At 46.5% G+C, this 18,485-nt stretch overlaps 1 protein-coding gene across 3 annotated transcripts in view; it reads right to left on the bottom strand.

Annotated features, from left to right (window-relative positions):
* The window catches only part of RPTOR (regulatory associated protein of MTOR complex 1), a 308,191-nt gene that overhangs the window by 46,474 nt on the left and 243,232 nt on the right, over nt 1-18,485 (bottom strand). For all 3 annotated transcript variants that reach the window (XM_077833284.1, XM_077833285.1, XM_077833286.1), the window contains 3 exons: nt 8,937-9,040; nt 8,041-8,224; nt 5,902-6,012 (listed from right to left, as the gene is read on the bottom strand). In XM_077833284.1, the coding sequence (XP_077689410.1) occupies nt 5,902-6,012; nt 8,041-8,224; nt 8,937-9,040 (399 nt within the window). The remainder of the gene's footprint in view (nt 1-5,901; nt 6,013-8,040; nt 8,225-8,936; nt 9,041-18,485) is intronic.

The following is an 18,485-nucleotide window of genomic DNA, read 5'->3' as shown; positions in this document are numbered from 1 at the left end:
TTATATTAATAAGTCACCACTCTTGTGAGCTACTATCCTCGATAGGAGACAAATGTTTTTAATAAGCACTGAGAGACAAAACATTACCCTTTTTTAAATGGCACTATCATCCCCAATTCTCTCTCCTTTTCCCCTTATAAACTTACTTACCATTTTCTGCACTTAGGAACAAGACCCTGGAACTCATCTTGACCAAAGCCAATCTTTGTATAAAGCCCAAAAGCTTGAAGTTTAATCTGGCAACTAAACCCCATAGGTCAGAAATATCTCCCAATATATTACTGGCTTTGCTGCTGTTGTTGTCAAGAGAAAATTACTACACTAGCAGTAGAGCTGATGAAGCACTGGACCAATGATTTTATTTCCTCTTAGTGATTCACATAAAAAAAAATTAAGATACTTGGAAACCTGCCTACAGTGTAACTAGTTTCATAAAACACAGACACACAGCCAATTAGCTCACACTGTTACACTATATTGATATTTAAAAAACAAAACAACACACCATGTGCTTCAAGAATGAGCAGTAATGGAAACCTCATTGTTATTGCTTAGGGTGGGAGGAATTTCCTACAGATGAAATACAATTTTTCCATCTACTCGAAAAACGTAAATAACCAGTAGATGTTTATAAAAGTATGCAGCCAGCAGTATTCCTCTGATTCCCTTCCTCTTAGAGCACCATCACATTACTGGTTTGTGTGACAGACAAACACTGTAATTCAATGGCAAAAAAAACCAAAGTAATTAAGAGGTACGGTTGCTTGGTGGTATGCTGTTCCCTTGCAGAACATTGTGTTGAGCAAAACAAACTTCTGAAAAGTAAGAAATGCATAGGTAAGATTGCCCATGCAACCTTAACTCTGCTCTTCTTCAGCAATCCCCCAATATGCCTGTTAACACACGCGCCCTTTACTCTTCTACCCCACAGTTGCTGAAATATACAAGCTCTGCATCTCCTTTTACAACTCATTCACTCTCATCCACAGAATTTCATTTAACACAGTTAAAAGACAAAAAGGACAAAACAACCGCAAAGATTGCCCATGGCACCTTCTCTCTACCCTCTTGAAGCGATGGATTAATACATACATACTCACACTGGCCCTTGGCAATGTAAGTTTCAGGAGGTTCCAGATCCCCGTGTGTACACACCCACAGCCAGCTCCCCAGAAAGAATACCACACGTTACAATTTAAGAACCATTTCACAGCCTTTTACAAATCCCTCACACTGACCCGCAGGATACCATCTCAACTACACTGTCACTTAATCAGCTTTAAAGTGTTAGAACACTCTCACATTCCACCTCACTGCTGATAATATCCTTTGTAATAAAAGCCCTGTGCCCTGCTACTGACATAACCTACACAGAAACGACGCATACTGCATCCTGAAGGTACACATGCAAAACACAGATCCCCTCATATCACAGCTCTGTTACACGTCCCAAAGCAATCCAGAGCTCACACACACAGTTCTACCAAGCAGAACTAACTACTGCCTCTCCATTCAGTGCAGCTACACCTGGCATTGACCACGCTCACTTTACCTGGAGTGCAGACAGGTAATAGATGCTTAAGTTGCTCTCCTATCCCAGCTTGCTACTGACAATTCCCTTTCTACTAAATCCTGGTGCCCTGCTCTTTATATAATATACACAATTCTGCACTGAAATGATGCATACTGCATTGTGAAGGTTCACGTTGCTCCATTCCTTTGCTCACACACATTGGAGGGTGCAAAACATAGATCTCCTCATATCACAGTCACAGCTGTCACATACCTCAAAGTAACTCACGTGTCCTCATATCACAACTAACCCTTTACCAGCAGGCCCAACTTCCGCCTCCACCAGTTAGCGTAGGACACCTAACAACCTGAATGTATTAGAGTGTATGCAAATAATTCCCACGGGCTACGGCCAGCTCCAGGGGAACAGAGGGAATGAGGAATTGCCAAACTGTCCCCCCATTTTGTCCTTTAATTGTGTTAGATGGAATTCTGTGGGTGACAGTGAATGGGCTATAAAAGGAGGTGCAGAGCGCGTACATTTCAGCCATGGTGGGACTGGCAAAGCAAAGGTGTATGTGTTAACAGGCACACAGGGGCACTGCAGAAAGAGAGCAGAGTTAAGGTGCAACCTTACCAGTGCATTTCCTAGTTTTCAGAAGTTTGAGTTTTGCTCAAACTTGTCTGCAAGGGGACTATGTACCAGCAAGCAACTGTAACTCCATAGTAACAGATGTTTGCGACTGAATTTCCCATTTGTTTGAATGGGAAAGATATGCTATTGAGAGGAGTTGGTAATCATTTAGACAGCTATACATATCATATCCTGGAATTTGCATACTGAGCCAACCAGCCAGCCTGCACTACTCCCCAGCACCCCCTCACACTTTCATTAGCTGGGCCCCACCAGTCCTGCTTTGGCCTACCTTCCCATCCATGCCCTTTACCCACTCACGGCATTCCCCCATCCATCCTGGCTCCCTCCTCTCACTACTGTATCCAGGAGCCCTCCACCAGAAGCACGGAACACATCTCCCTGAAATCTTCACTCCCTGGTGTGCAAATATTTCTACTGCCATAACTTCTCCCCTCCTACAAACCGACTCATGGGCGGTGCCTGGAGTGAAGGGCAAGTTACAGTGGAATGGTGTTCCTGGTTATGTTCCACAATGGCTGGAGTTTGTGGGAGGTGGCAAGAGAAATCACAGACAAGGTTTCTGCTCCAAAATACTGACAGCTTAATGCTTGAAAGATCCTCTGAGACCTATCCAATAGATAGGGCCCTATCAAATCCACGGTCCATTTTGGTCAATTTCACGGTCATAGGCTTTAAAAAAATCTAAAATTTGATGATTTCAACTATTTAAATCTGAAATTTCACAGTTTTGTAATTGTCAGGGTCCTGACCCAAAGAGGAGTTGGGGGGGTGGGGGGTGGTTTGCAAGGTTATTGTGGGGCGGGGGTCGCGGTACTGCTACCCTTACTTCTGCGCTGCTGCTGGCAGAGCTGGGCCCTCAGTCAGCCACTCTCTGGCTGCCCGGCTCTGAAGGCAGCAGCGCAGAAGTAAGGGTGGCAATACCGTGACCCCCCTAAAATAACCTTGCAACCCCCCCTGCAACTCCCTTTTGGGTCAGGATCTCCAATTTGAGAAACGCTGGTCTCCCCCGTGAGTATATATAGGGTATAGTATAGGGTAAAAGCACACAAAAGACCAGATTTCACGGTCTGTGATGCTTTTCCTGGCCATGAATTTCATAGGGCCCTACCAAAAGATATAGAGGTGTCAGAGCTTGTAAAATTTCTATGGCATACTGCACACATATTCTGGTCAACCATGAACACTCCCATTTCCCAATTAATATTCTTTGGGCACATATTAATAGCTTTCATATTGTCGCTAAGCAATTATTCAGACACTCAGCCAAATGAGAGAAAACTATCACATCTGCTGGACACAAGTCTCTGATACTGTCCAAACCTGCTCACATACATTGTCTGAGGTGTACAGCAGGGATAAGGGGCAGCTCATTTCCACCCCAAGTGAATCACCACAGTATCTGGTAAATCACAACCTCTTAAAAGTCAGCACTTAGATGCCACAGAGTGGGCAAAACATGATGCCAAGGCAGGCCACCTCTTCACAACCGAATCAGTCTGTAGCCAGCACTTCCCATGTCCTTCCTCTTCCACAAACTTCTACAACCTTGTGATCCAGGAATTCCCCAGAATCCACACATTGGCAGTCCTGGCAGCGCACATTTCTTTTCCCTCAGCAGTCAAGGTACCTGTGCTGTCAGTTCCAAACCCCCACATGACGTGCCTTTGGAAATACCACGTTAATCTGCCCTGAGATCAGCATTAGCCATCTCCCCTCCACCCTCCAGGGCTAAGAAAATACAGATTTTCCCAAACAAACAATCCGAGGATTGCCAACCACCCATTCCAATTTACTGCCCCTTCTGCAGCCACAACCCCTCTCCCTGTCCCCACACCCTCACCTACCCACACACAAAGTCCTCTGTCTGTCTCCTGCCCATGTATCTCAAAGGAGATTCATCACCACCACAATCTCCACCGCCACCCTCTTTGCTTGCTGTAATTGTAATTTCTTTTAAGTAACCAAGGCTGCAGGAGTTTTTCCTGGGAGCTATTTCAGATCCTCAGTTGCTGTCAAACCCCCTTTTCTGAGATAAAGGAGATTTTACAAGATGCCTGTGAGTAGGTCACAGCTTTAAAGCTGCACTCGAGCAAGCAGGGTCAAAGCTAGTTTGGAGTGGAGGACACGCTCTGCTGACACTGGGATTAAATAGTCTTCACTTAAGGCAGCATTCTCAACAATTTCCTCCGCTTGTTTTAGCATCAACACAGCCAGAAACCTAAATGCAAAGGCGGGAAGAAAGCCGTGTCTTTGCTCTTGTTGTTGGAATACAGGGGCTTCATTACACAGCAAAAGGAGAGTGATGTTTATTCTAACAGCCAAGTTGTTTTTATTGTTCTTGTTCTCTGGGCTGGCAGGGAAGAATGATTAATCTCCAGCATTTTCCCAGGAAAGGTAACCTGAATACACCCTTGTGCTGCCCCACTCAGAGCAAGATAATTTGTTGTCACAAGCACACACAAAACAAAACTTGCTTTTAAAGAGGGACTTCCACATCCAGCAAGTCTTAAAAGAGTTGCTAGAAAAGCTTGTATTGGATTTGGACAGCCTTTCTTTGCCATGTATTAACTGTAGAGAACAGCGTCACTGTGACAACTTACACCTGCCTCATGGTTGAACCTGTGACGAAGTCTTGTCTTTGCTTTATTCAGCCATCTACTCACCCACCCAATTCCATCTTGCATGTTTGTGAGGATCAGTTAACATTTGCAAGGTACACCTAATCCTCAGTGTGCTAAGGAAGTGTTAACTCTAGTGTAATGAAGTCACTCCTCTGCTTACGGCATGTATCTGTTAAGGAAATGATCGCAGTGTGACAAATTCAGCATTCTAACTTTGCTATAGAATTAAGCAAGAAGAAAGCGACAAGTGGGGAGGGAGAAACCCCCCTTTTGAACACAACTCTCTCAGGTAACTAGTAAGGGAAGTTATGGGGAAAACACACAAAATACTTAATATGACATGGACCCTGCTGCTTTGAAATAAGCCTTCACTCTACAATTAAGATCATCTAGGAGACATGCGTTGTCAAGTTCCTTTGGCTGAATGCCCCACGACCAGGGGCTGGGCCCCCTTCTCCCTTGCTTTAGAATCTGTCCTCACTGTTGGGACATCAGTGCTGCAGAGTTTAGTCCATGGCCCAGTTACTTTGTTTACTAGGGGACTGAATTTTTGTTTGTTACTCTGAGTTGTGTATGTAACTTGTGCCTCTCGTGGTGGATGTAGCTGAAGCACTTAACTGCCACTGTGCGATGCAGAACAACTCAGGCGCGGCACCAGATGTCAGCTATTGATGGAACAATACAATGCTTTGGAAGCTGCAGCCATGCTTAACCTTCACAGTAAGGCAATGCTGTTTAGCTGACTGGACCAGTGGCACCAACAAGCAGATCCACCCCACATACTTGCACTCCTACTCACATGGGCTTGGCATAGCTTTTACTTCATACCGTGGGGCTCTTTCCCTGGCAACATTCCACTAAATCCTCCCCTCCCTCTGATCGTCTCTGTTCCTCCGCCCACATTTTATAGGCAAGGTGATTATGTGGATCAAAAGCAGCAGGGAGGGTGGTGTGAGAGTGGCGCTCTCGTTCTAGGATGAACAGAAAAGGAATGACAAGGGAAGGGAGAGCACATTGTGCCCACATTTCCAGGGTCAGCATCCCACCCTTCTGTGTGGTTGAGAGGGCAGGGCTGTGATTCAAGAAACATGAATGGAGGGAGAATATTACCTTCATGACCGGCTGAGCAAAATATTTTGCGCTCCAGTCACAAAATCCTGTCTGCATTGTGGCTGAAATGAAGATTTTGTGTCCAACAGCATCATCTGCATCATCAGTGGTCTGCCCAGGAAGAGAACACAGGGGTAAACATTGTTTGTTAATGATCCTGTCCACCCACATTCAAAGTGCTGGCTCTCTTCCCAGAGCTCTCACAGAACTAATATCATAGGTCAACTTCAACCAGAAAAGAAATTGAGCAGATAGATGCTGAAAGGTGCTGCCGAGATCTGAGATGGTGCATGCCACGCTTTGAAATAACAGCCCGTCCGTTAGCTCCTCAGGAAGGGCACTGAGATGCTATACAGCACATACCATGGGCTCCAGTAATGATTAGGGCCTCTGGGCACAGCTATTTTGTAAGTATGAAGTAACAACACTGGCTCCTTTCCACGGCCTGTCTGGAGTCTAGCACAGGGCACAACTGGGGATAGTGAAAGTGATTCAAGAAAAAACTACTGGCCCAAACCTCAGAACAGGGGCCAGCATATGTACAGCCATAAAAAGGGTGAAAAGGCATACGGAAGAAGCAGGGAAAGGCCACTCTCAAACCTCAGCCAGCTCATTAAAGAGGTGTCTGTCTTTGGGACTGGATGGCTGAGGTGACTTTGTAATGGGATACACAGAGTCTCAGTGATAAGTTGCTGACTTGAATCTGGTTCCTCCTGTCTGGTAGTGTGCCAAAGGCATTACCACCTGACTGCTGTGCAGTGGCTTATGGGAAGTGCATTGCTGGGAGCCACTCCAATTCCTAGCAGCCAGCTGTCCACATCACAGAGAGCATCGTTACAGTTGGCAGTCTTGGCAGAGAGGCCAAGGACTGAATTCCTCTCTTCTCCCCGAGGTGGTTGGTCCTTCTAGGGCAGGGAAGCTGTAATGCTGCTGACTGGGCTGCATCGGTGCAGAGAGGAATTCAGTCTCCAGGTCTGACCATGTGGCACTTTCTAACAGCACTATCTGCACACACCAGTGAGCGGGGCTCTTCTCTTTCTCCGATGAAGCTGCTTCCCCCCCGTTTTTCTCACATGTGGTACAGTTTGGCAGCCTCTGCGAAAGAGCCTCCAAAGGCTAGAAAGATCCAAGTTCAGAGTGAAATGAATTGGCTGTGTGAAATGACATGTGAAAACATGCCCAGCACCTGCCTGGCTCTAGCCAGTGCTGGCAGTATGTAAATCCCTCACTGACCCCAGCTCTTACTCACTGGGCTTCCTTCTGCAGTCAGACACGAAAACACGCCTGCATTCTCTCCCAGGGGTGGCAGCTCTGGTCAAATGGACCTACCATGGGACGGGGGCACGAGTTCCACTGGGTTCCCATGGGCCGCATTCCCTGCTCCCGCCACTGACGCAGAACAAGTCACCGCCTGTGTGGGTCAGGTTCCCCGTTAGTGAAGTAGGGATAATTACACCTGCTCGCCTTTGGAGAGTGCCAAACAAGCACCAAGGATTCTTTGCGCATCAACCCAATGAGCCCTTTTGGCACTGAACAATGAAAACACTAGATGCATCTGACCTGTGTGCTTCTCTACTGCAGCTGGTATGGACTGTTGTTCTTTCTATCTGGATGGACTTGATGCAGAATACATACATATTCTGACAGCAGCAGAGGGATTATGAAGACCTGAGTGCACCATGACCTACAGCTGTGTGATGAGGGCTCTCCTGTGGGGCCCACCAATACTGAAGGAGCTTGTTGAAAGGATCTGACATTCTCTCCTGCAGTTAAGGAGCGTGACTGACTCCTGGCCTCTGAGAATTTCTCTGAAACTTTGTTCATTAAGGTGAGGCAGCAGCCTCAATGTATGTAAAGTAACTGAATGTTTACAGAACAATAAATAACCTTTTCCAATTAAACACTTCTCGGAAGAAGCAGCAGTAGCAGCTAGTAATGTCACATCAAGAGCCACAAAGCGACATTTATCCTGGAGACGAGGAAAAATAATCAATTTAATTTTTTACTTTATTGATGTTGGCAGGATTAGAGGAAACTAAACTGGAGTCAGTGGCAGCTGCAAAAAGCAAAGAAGGATATTTAGAAAGTAGGAGAGCAAAGAACAGGAGGTGTGACGGCTAGTAGAAAGATCCATTTTACCTGATCTGGCCCTTTGTCAAACATTTTCCTCGTCCTGGGGAACTGGTGGGAGTGGGGGGTGTACTGGACCCCGAGATTGCCTACATTTGAAGGTCTTACAGATGGGAGGTCCCGGCTGACTGGTGGTTTTGTCACATCATTTGTCAGGCTGGAGATGCTTGTGCTGGTAGTTGGAGGAGACCCTCTAGTATTGGGAAAGAACACAGGGATGAACATGGCATTGAACACAGGATTCACCCTCACTTTCTGAACCAAGCTGATGAACATCCACTGAAATTCAGGCTTTTCCAGGGTGGAATACAACCAGACAATGGCTTCCACCTTTGAGAAATGACCAGTTTCCAACAAAGTGAGCAAGGTGGAAAATCCATCTACCGGGGGGAAGACTAAGGCTAGTTGCTATTTTCCACTGGGAGAGAGGTTGGGGTTGGGAATAACCACAACAGAAGCTCATTTCGAAGGCCCAGCCTTGCCCATGTCATTCTTTAGACGCAGCCTCTGCTATTGATCAGGTAACTCTGGGTCCTCACCATGTCAAAGTGAAGAGCAGACAGATTAGTTCTATGGGGAAATGTAGGTCCCATCTACCTCAGATCAAACCAATGAGGGATGAGAGCATGAGTATTTATCCTGCTTTCTCCACTTACCTGCAGTCAGTGTGCCAGGCTGCTCCTTGTCCTGATGAGGGTGCTAGAGGGAAATCCCCAGCTTTTTACGGGGATCTCTCCTTTACCAATGTTTAGAGGAAGACCAGACAGAAAGCTACTGAGAGTTCTGCAAGTTTCCCATCTGTGTGTCAGTTAATTGGGGTGGCAGAATGGCTTGTGGTGGGGAACGAGTGCACAAATCCACTCAGCTGTAACCGGCAAGGTAACAACATTTAGGAGGCTACTTACCCCACCTGGTGGATGTGCATGCCCTTGTTGGTAGGGCTGGCTGGGGCAGACTGCGTGAGGGAGGAGCTGTCGAGGATGCGCTGGGGGCGGGCATTTACTGTTGCCTAGGAAAAATCAAAGTATTCCACAACTGAGAGGGTGCAAACATCAACTACAGTTATTCATTCTCTAATAAAATCTCATGTCCCAGGTTAAATGTGGTTAAACACTTAATAAAGTAGGGTTTTAAAACATGTATCAATGGCTCCTGAACAGTTTCCATCCAATCACTATTAGATTATTAAATCACTTGGTCAGTCAGGAAACATGTATCTGAAAAGGTCCTTCTGCTACTCACTGGGAAAGGCTTTTGAGTGACATGTAATCTCTTTCCATAATTAAATTACCATCTAAGAGCTGCACTAGCATTTGTAAAAAGCTGCCAATTGGCAAGTAGCAAGCTCGGGGGTTACCTTGCAACAACGAGATTTTTCTCTCTCTCATTTCAGGAAAGAAGTGCTGGATTTCTTACCATACTCTCCTTCTAGCAAAAGTTCCAATCCAGATTTCACACTCCCTGTAAGAACTTTCACTATAAGTACAGCTGTTACCCAAAGATTCCTCCTTTATCTTCTTTCCCTTGCCCTCTTCCAGGTCCTGCATAATAACAACTGAACTTCTACACCTTGAGTGGTAAGGGGACCAAAAAAAAAGGCCACCATGGTTAAACAACAGAGTAAAAGAACTGGTTATAGGCAAAAATATTGGAAGTAAAATCTCACTGAAGAAAACAGAAAAGGGCATAAACTCTGGCACGTCAAGGGTAAAAGTATAATTAGACAGTCTGAGAAAGAATTTGAGGAGCAACCAGAAAAAGACTAAAAAATTAACAGAAAAAATATTTTAAAGTACATCAGTAGCAGGAAGGCTTCTAACCAATCAATCAGTGGGGTCACTGGACAATCAAGATGTTAAAGGTGCACTCAAGGAAGACAAAGCCATGGCGGAGAAGCTAAATGAATTATTTGCATCCGTCTTCTTTGCAGAGGATGTGAGGGAGATTCCCACACCTGAGCCATTCATTTTAGGTGACAAATCTGAGGAACGGTCCCAGATTGAGGAGTCAATAGAGGTGGTTTTAGAACAAACTGATAAATTAAGCAATAAGAAGTCACCAGGACTTGATGGTATTCACCCAAGAAGTTCTGAAGGAACTCACATATGAAATTGCAGAACTATTAACTGTGGTATGTAACCTGTCATTTAAATCAGCTTCTGTACCAGATGATTTGAGGATAGTTAATGTGATGCCAATTTTTTAAAAAGGCTCCAGAGGCGATACTGGCAATTTACAGGCCAGTAAGCGGACTTCAGAACCAGGCAAATTGGTTGAAACTACAGGAAAGAACAGAATTATCAGACTTAGAGATGAACATAATTTGTTGTGGAAAGTCAACACGGCGTTTGTGCAGGGAAATCATGCCACACCAATCTATCAGAATTCTTTGACAGGATCAACAAATATGTGGACAAGGGTGATCCAGTGTACCTGGACTTTCAGAAAACCTTTGACAAGGTCCGTCACAAAGGGCTCTTAAGCAAACTAAGCAGTCCTGGGATAAGAGGGAAGGTCCACTTATGAATCAGTAACTGGTTAAAAGACAGGAAACAAAGGATAGGAATAAACAGTCAATTTTCAGAATGGAGAAGGATAAATAGTATTGTTCCCCAGGGATCTGTCCTGGGACCAATGCTGTTCAACAAATTTGTAAATGATCTCGTAAAAGGTGTAAACAGTGAGGGGCAAAGTTTGCAGAAGATACAAAATTACTCAAGTAAAGTCCAAAGCTGACTGCGAAGAGTTACAAAGGGAGTTCACTAAATTGGGTGACTGGGCAGCAAAAAAGGCAGATGAAATTCAATGTTGATACGTGCAAAGTAATGCACATTGGAAAACGTAATCCCAGCTACGCATACAAAACGATGAGGTCTAAATTAGCTGTTAAAACTCAAGGAAGAGATCTTGGGGTCATTGTTGTTAGCTCTCTGAAAATATCTGTTCAATGTGCAGCGGCAGTCAAAAAAGCAAACAGAACATTAGGAACCATTAGGAAAGAGATAGATAATAAGACCATAAAAATGCCACTTGATAAATCCCTGGCACCTTGAATACTGCATGCAGTTCTGGTCACCCATAAAGAAAAAGATAGATCAGAAATGGAAAAGGTACAGCGAAAGGCACCGAAAAAGATTACAGGTATGGAACAATGTCCATATAAAGAGCTATTAAAAAAAACTGACGTTCAGCTTGGAAAAGAGACGACTAAGGGGGGATACGATAGAGGTCTATAAATTCAGGAATGGTGTGGAGAAAGTGAATAAGGAAATGTTATTTACCCCTTCACATAACACAAGAACCAGGGGTCATCCTGGATAGGTTCATCAATGGCTATTAGCCTGGATGGACAGGGATGGTGTTCCTAGCCTCTATGCGCTAGAAGCTGGGAATGGGCAACGGGGGATGGATCACTTGATGATTCCCTGTTCTGTTCATTCCCTCTGGGGCACTTGGCATTGGCCACTGTTGGAAGGCAGGATATTGGGCTAGAAGGACCTTTGGTCTGACTGTTCTTATGTTCACCCAATGAAATTAATAGGCAGCAGACTAAAAACAAATATAAGGAAGTACTTCTTTACACAAAGCCCAGTCAACCTGTGAAACTTGTTGCCAGAGGATTTGGTGAAGACCAAAACTACAACTGGATTTAAAAAATTAGATAAGTTCATGGAGGACGGGTCCATCAATGGCTATTGGCCAAGATGGTCAAGGAGACAACCATGTGCTCTGAGTATCCCTAAGCCTCTGACTGCCACAGGCTGGGACTGGACGACAAGGGGGGGAATCACTTGATGATTTCCCTGTTCTGTTCAATGCCTTTGAAGCATGTGGCATTGGCCACTGTCAGAAGACAGGATACTGAGCTAGATGAACCATTGGTCTGACCCAGTATGGTTATTCTCATGTACAAAATTTCACCAGAGGATCTCAAAGCACTTTACAAACATGTAGCCTTACAACACTGCTGTTAGGAAGGTAAGGGATATATACGGGGCACTTCATCCACCACTGAAATGCAGCCACCCCTGGAGCAAAAGGGGTCACTGTTTAACTGTTCAAAAAACAGTTTAGAACAGGACAGTTCAACTGAAAATGCCAGAGAAATGATTTTCCACCCACCTAAGGAAGGCTGGCTACAGCTGCAAGTGCCAACCAGAGGAGGGACAGTGAGGAAATCAATTAACAGCTGTCTCACCTCCCTGCAGCCTGAACATGCTGCCGGCCCAGGGCAACCACACACCCTTCTAAAAAAAGGAAACATCTTCAGTTTGCTTAAAACCCCAAAACTCAGACCCCTCCTGCTCCTCCTTTTTAAAATACCTGGCTCTTGCACGCTGGAAGAGCTTTTCAGGGACAGAAGCGCCACTGCGCCATCAAAAACCTGCTGGAACTAAGTGCAGCCAGTTCATGCTATCCCCAAAAAGTCACATGGGCAAACTGACTTTTATCGCCGCTTGAAACACCCGGAGATTCTGCATTGTACAGCGGGGAAAAAGAATCAGGTCCTGGGTAACAGAACCTCCCAACGGCAGGGGTTTTTATCCAGTTGGAAGTATGCTACCCATGAGAAGGTCAGGGCAGTCACAGAAATACAAGGCAGGTGAACAGAAAGAGCGGTTCTCAGAGTAGCAGCCGTGTTAGTCTGTATCTGCAAAAAGAAAAGGAGTATCTTAGAGACTAACAAATTTATTTGAGCATAAACTTTCATGAGCTACAGCTCACTACATTGGGTGCATGCAGTGGAAAATACAGTGTGGAAATTTTATATACACAGAGAACATGAAACAATGGGTGTTACCATACACACTGTAACGAGAGTGATCAGGTAAGGTGAGCTATTACCAGCAGGAGAGAGGGGGGGGAAAAAAATCCCAAAAAACCTTTTGTAATGTTTATCACTACAATAGGGTTTCTTCCCTCTCCCCTCCTGCTGGTAATAGCTCACCTTACGTGATCACTCTAGTTACAGTGTGTATGGTAACACCCATTGTTTCATGTTGTCTGTGTATATAAATCTCCCCACTGTATTTTCCACTGCATGCATCCGATGGAGTGAACCGTAGCTCACGAAAGCTTACGCTCAAATAAATTTGTTAGTCTCTAAGGTGCCACAAGTCTTCCTTTTCTTTTTGCAGAAAGAGCTGTGTGCATGGCTTGCTGGGATCCACGCAGTCAGTAAGCATAAAAGGCAGATCTAGCGCCCAGTGGGAGCAGCAATATCTGCCTGTGCACTTAACACACACAATTCACGGTGGACCCAAATTAAGGCACTCATGCTTGAGAGCACATATTGCCTCTGTCCTGCCACTTTTCTTTGAGGGAGCCAGAGGATCTTTTGAGGCACTCTCAGCTTTCTTCTTTCCTCCCATCCTCTGAGATGACCTAGCAGAAAATTCACAATGTCAATTGCTTTTAGGAGAATCAATCCCTCTTGAATGTCACAGATCCGGCTCCATAGGTGCAAGAGTGGTCACAATTCTGTTACAATACAGTACATCCACATGCTGTCCAAACAGAAGAGCAGCTGCTGCCAGTAAAGCAGACACTATGTGCTCTTAGTAACAAGGTCTGGCACCTGAGCTAGCTCACCGATATGGTCTGAAACGCTGTGCTCCCATGCTACCCACCCTCTCCATTAGACAAAGATGCTCGAACATCACTGCCCACTCTGTAGTGCAAATAAAACCTTCTAGCACATAAGCCCATTTCTGGGACAGTGAGAAGGCCACATGATGAGAGTGGAGGGAGGGTAGAAGATAACTAGTTAACTAACTATATATAGTCCATAATTAACTAATTTAGTCACAAAAGGTCCATAGTTTGAAGAATTTTGCAGGCAGGTCTCCCTCATCACAATTGGCTCAGGCCAGCTTGGCTCTCGCGAAAGGCTGAAGTCAGACCAAGCTAGACAGAGCAGGGATATGAAGTGAAATGAGTTACACAAAGGACCCTCCTTTTTCTGAAGGGGGAACAGAAATCCCTTTTTGCTAAAGTAGTAAGCAAGTCCTGCAATTTCAGGGCCCTGGTTTAGCGATACAAAGAGACATCTTGAAATAATCCACTCAAGGCAGCTGTTCTCCTACTCCCTCTTTTGGAGGTTTGTTCTTGTAGTATTCACATCACATCCTTTTTTGGGAGGGGGGAGATAGTAATTTTGAATAACACCACCAGGTAAAGACAGCAAGCAGGCAGAGGTGCTTGTTTATGCACAGAAGTGCCTGACAAGGAGGGCATGTTACACCAGAGTAACTATCAAGGTGAGTGAGCCTCGGGCCTTCCACTGAAAATAGCTGGATGAAGCAACCTGGGAAGGAGCTTCATTAATTAATCATGATCAGAGTCTTCAAAGGCCAATATCACTCCTTGGGCTCTCATTCTTTCAGTTCAACAGAGACACCAGAAAACAAGTTTGGGGTTTTCTGAGTTGGAGTTTGGAAGGAAAGTTCTTTAATTCCATTTTGTTTTTTAAATTCAATTGCTAGGCTAAAACCAACCCAACATCAGTACCAGCAATGACTAATCAGCCCCAGAGACAACATTGTATTTCAGTGCTTCTAAAAAATCAAATTTAACAAAATTATTTTGATTTAAAATACTGTCGCTGCAGTCTCCTAGTCTGAGACTTAGTCTACACTGGTCTACACTACGGGGTTAGGTCGAATTTAGCTGCATTAGGTCGATTTAAAAATGACTGTGTCCACACAACCAACCCCGTTCCGTCGACCTAAAGGGCTCTTAAAATCGACTTCTGTACTCCTCCCCGACGAGGAGAGCAGTGCTAAAATCGATCTTGCTGGGTCGAATTTGGGGTAGTGCGGACGCAAATCGATGGGATTAGCCTCCAAGAGCTATCCCAGAGTGCTCCATTGTGACCGCTCTGGACAGCACTTTGAGCTCCGATGCACTAGCCAGGTACACAGGAAAAGCCCCGGGAACTTTTGAATTTCATTTCCTGTTTGGTCAGCGTGGCGAACTCAGCAGCACAGGTGACCGTGCAGTCCCCCCGGAATCGTAGAGCGTAGAATGTTTCTACGCTCCCCCAATCATCTCCGTCCCTGAGGTTACCGCAGATTAGAAGGCAAAAAACAAAACAAAACAAAAACAAAAAAACCCTGCACTCGTGATGACATGTTTTCCGAGTTCATGCAGTCCTCCCACACTGATAGGGCACAGCCTAATGCATGGAGGCATTCAGTGGCAGAGGCCAGGAAAGAAGTAAGTGAGCGCGAAGAGCGGAGGCAGGATGCAATGCTGAGGCTAATGGAGGAGCAAACGGACAGGATGAAGCATCTGCTGGGGGAGCAAATGGACATGATGGAGCGTCTGTTGGAGCTGCAGGAAAGCCAACAAGAGCACAGATCCCCACTGCATCCACTGTATAACGGCCTCCCTCCCCCCCATGTTCCATATCCGCCTCACCCAGATGCCCAAGAACACGGGGGGTGGGGGTGGGGGTGGGGGGAGGCTCCGGGCACCCAGCCACTCCACTCCAGATGATGACCCAAGCAACAGAAGCCTGTCATTCAAACAGTTTCATCTTTAGTGTGGCTACAATAAGCAATGTGGCCTTGTCCTTCCCTCCTCCCCCACCCCACCTGGGCTTCCTTGTCCATTATCTCATTTTATTTTTAATTAATAAAGAAAGAATGAATGGCTTCAAAACAATAGTTACTTTATTTCGAAGGTGGGAGGGTGGTTGGCTTACATGGAATTAAACTCAACAAAGGGGGTGGGTTTGCATCAAGGAGAAACACACACAACTGTCACACCAAAGCCTGGCCAGTCACGAAACTGGTTTTCAAAGCCTCTCTGATGTGCAGCACGCCTTGCTGTGCTCTTCTAATTGCTCTGGTGTCTGGCTGCTCAAAATCGGATGCCAGGCGATTTGCCTCAACCTCCCACCCAGCCATAAACGTCTCCCCCTTACTCTCACAGATATTATGGAGCACACAACAAGCAGCAATAACAATGGGAATGTTGGCTGCGGTGAAGTCTGACCTAGTCAGCAAACAGTGCCAGGGAGCTTTTAAACTTCCAAAGGCACATTCTACCACCATTCTGCACTTGCTCAGCCTATAGTTGAACTGCTCCTTACTACTGTCCAGGCTTCATGAGCCATGGGAGCAAGGGGCAGGCTGGGGTAGGTGTGACTGTGCGGTGTTGCCGGCTAGGAGAGCAGCTTGAGGCAGAAGCCTCCAGCTCGCATGATATTCCAGGCAGGACTGAATCTCCATGAGAAAAAACTTAAAGAAGAGAATGACCTGGAGTCTCTGGCTCCCATTCGGTGCTCAAAGAGGAGGATAGCCATGTCCGTCCAGGCACCCGTGATCGACCTCACCGAGGTCTGCCAGGAGCCCCCTGGAGACGTACAATGGCTATCAGTCCTACAGCACCGTCTGCCGCGAAGGCAAAGAGCTGCTGCTGTGTAGCAATGCAGTACCGCGTCTGCCAGCAGCACCCAGGAGACGTACGGTGACGGTGAGCTGAGTGGGCTCCATGGTGGTAGGGCGTCTGCACAGGTAACTGTAAGTGTGTGGGACTCACCCCTGCGGCGCCTCCTGCTGGTGTCCTGGAAATTAGCTCTACTTCCAGCCTTGGAGCACCCTCTGCAGGCCGGTGTCCCGCTTACACCGGGCCCCCGTGTCCCTCCCAGACCTGGTGCCCCTTGTATGCCGGGGTGCTGCCCCCTGGCAGTAACCCCTCACTTGCAGGATCTCCCCTCCCTGGGGAACCCCCACCCCCTACCTCGCCTCAGTCGTAGGCTCCTGCCAGTCGCCAGCTAGCCCCCGCGCGCTGGGGCAGACTGCAGTATAAGCCACTCCTCCCAGGCAAGGTTGGGTTTGGACCTGCTGCCTCTGTCTGACCTTGGGCTGTCCCCTGCCACCCCAGTACCTGTTGGGCCTAATGCTAGGCCGCAGCCTGGGGCTTTCCTGGCTGGAGCTCCCCCAGCTCCTCAGGCCCTTCCCCAGCCCTGCTCCGATCTAGGTACCCTGCTCAGGTCCCTGCAGCCAGGTCCCTCCCTCTCAGAGCTAGAGAGAGTCTCCTGAGCTTCAGTCCAGCAGCCCCTCTCTAGGGCCAGCCGAGTCTGTTTGGGGCATGGCCACAGCTGAGGCTGCCTCCCAATCAGCCCAGCCTAAGGCTCCAAGGGCTGGCTTTTAACCCCTTTGGGCCAGGAGCGGGTGACCATCCCGCTACAGTAACCCAGGAAAAAAGGTGCAAAACGATTGTCTGCCGTTGCTTTCATGGAGGGAGGGAGGGGGGCCTGATGACATGTACCCAAAACCACCCACGACAATGTTTTTGCCCCATCAGGCATTGGGATCTTAACCCAGAATTCCAGTGGGCACCGGAGACTGTGGGAACTGTGGGATAGGCTACCCACAGTGCACCACTCTGTAAATGGATGCTAGCCACAGTAGTGAGGATGCACTCTGCCAACTTTATGTGCTTAGTGTGGACGTATGCAATCGACTGTATAAAATCAGTTTCTAAAAATCGACTGCTATAAAATCGACCTAATTTTGTAGTGTAGACACACCCTTAGAGTGTGTCTTTAACATGACTATGACTCCCACGTTCACCCAATGGACTATTGCCTCCCTACGTCTCCATGTACAGTATTCTGTTCTTTGCAGGTTCATATTCCATGCCCATCACAGTGTTCCGTAAGTGCCTTCCATCAGTGAAATGAGTGTCTAGCATCTGTACCATACAGTACGGCTCAAGAGGCACAATGGACCTATGGCAATTCAGGCTTCTAAAGGAGCCCGTTTTTGCTCATCCAAAGCTCTGATCAGCACATTAAGGATTCTGATAAACAAGCCTAAACTCCCAGGGCTGCGGTGGCTCTATGGAAGAGAAGAGAGAAAATCTGTACCTGTGTTGGTGGTGGGGGTCAGGATTCTGAGCTGAATGTCAAGACATTTTCAAGGGCACAGTGAGTTCACCGGGTATTATCTGTTTCAGAGGAGCAGCCGGGTTAGTCTGTATCCGCAAAAAGCAAAGGAGGACTTGTGGCACCGTAGAGACTAACAAATTTATTTGAGCAACTTTGTTAGTCTCTAAGGTGCCACAAGTCCTCCTTTGCTTTTTGCGGGTATTATCCAACTCACCTCTAGCCACCGCTGGGTGTTTAAGAAAATATATTATAAAAACCTAAAAGGTGCAAACTCAAGATTAAACTAAAAAGGAAATTCAAGGGCAGGAACTCCATTTAAATAACTTCAGGGCCTCCAGGATCTGCCTCAGCTCACAAGAGTGGGGACCTGTGAAGTGAAGGCTGTAAACCCTGGCAGTAGCCCTCATGGTGGAACTTATGGGCATAATGAAATGAGTCAGGGCCAGATCTGACCAGGGATTTGCAGCCTTAGCTCTCCATTTAGATGGGTTTTTAATAAGACCGTATAAGCTAAGTTCCTTTTCAGGAACCAGAGAAACCATTTTGCATAGAG

The sequence above is a fragment of the Eretmochelys imbricata genome, chromosome 14, assembly GCF_965152235.1.
Source record: "Eretmochelys imbricata isolate rEreImb1 chromosome 14, rEreImb1.hap1, whole genome shotgun sequence".
In the NCBI taxonomy this organism is placed as follows: domain Eukaryota; kingdom Metazoa; phylum Chordata; order Testudines; family Cheloniidae; genus Eretmochelys; species Eretmochelys imbricata.
Note: the sequence above shows the minus strand (reverse complement) of the source record. Positions and strands in the feature narration are given on the sequence as shown.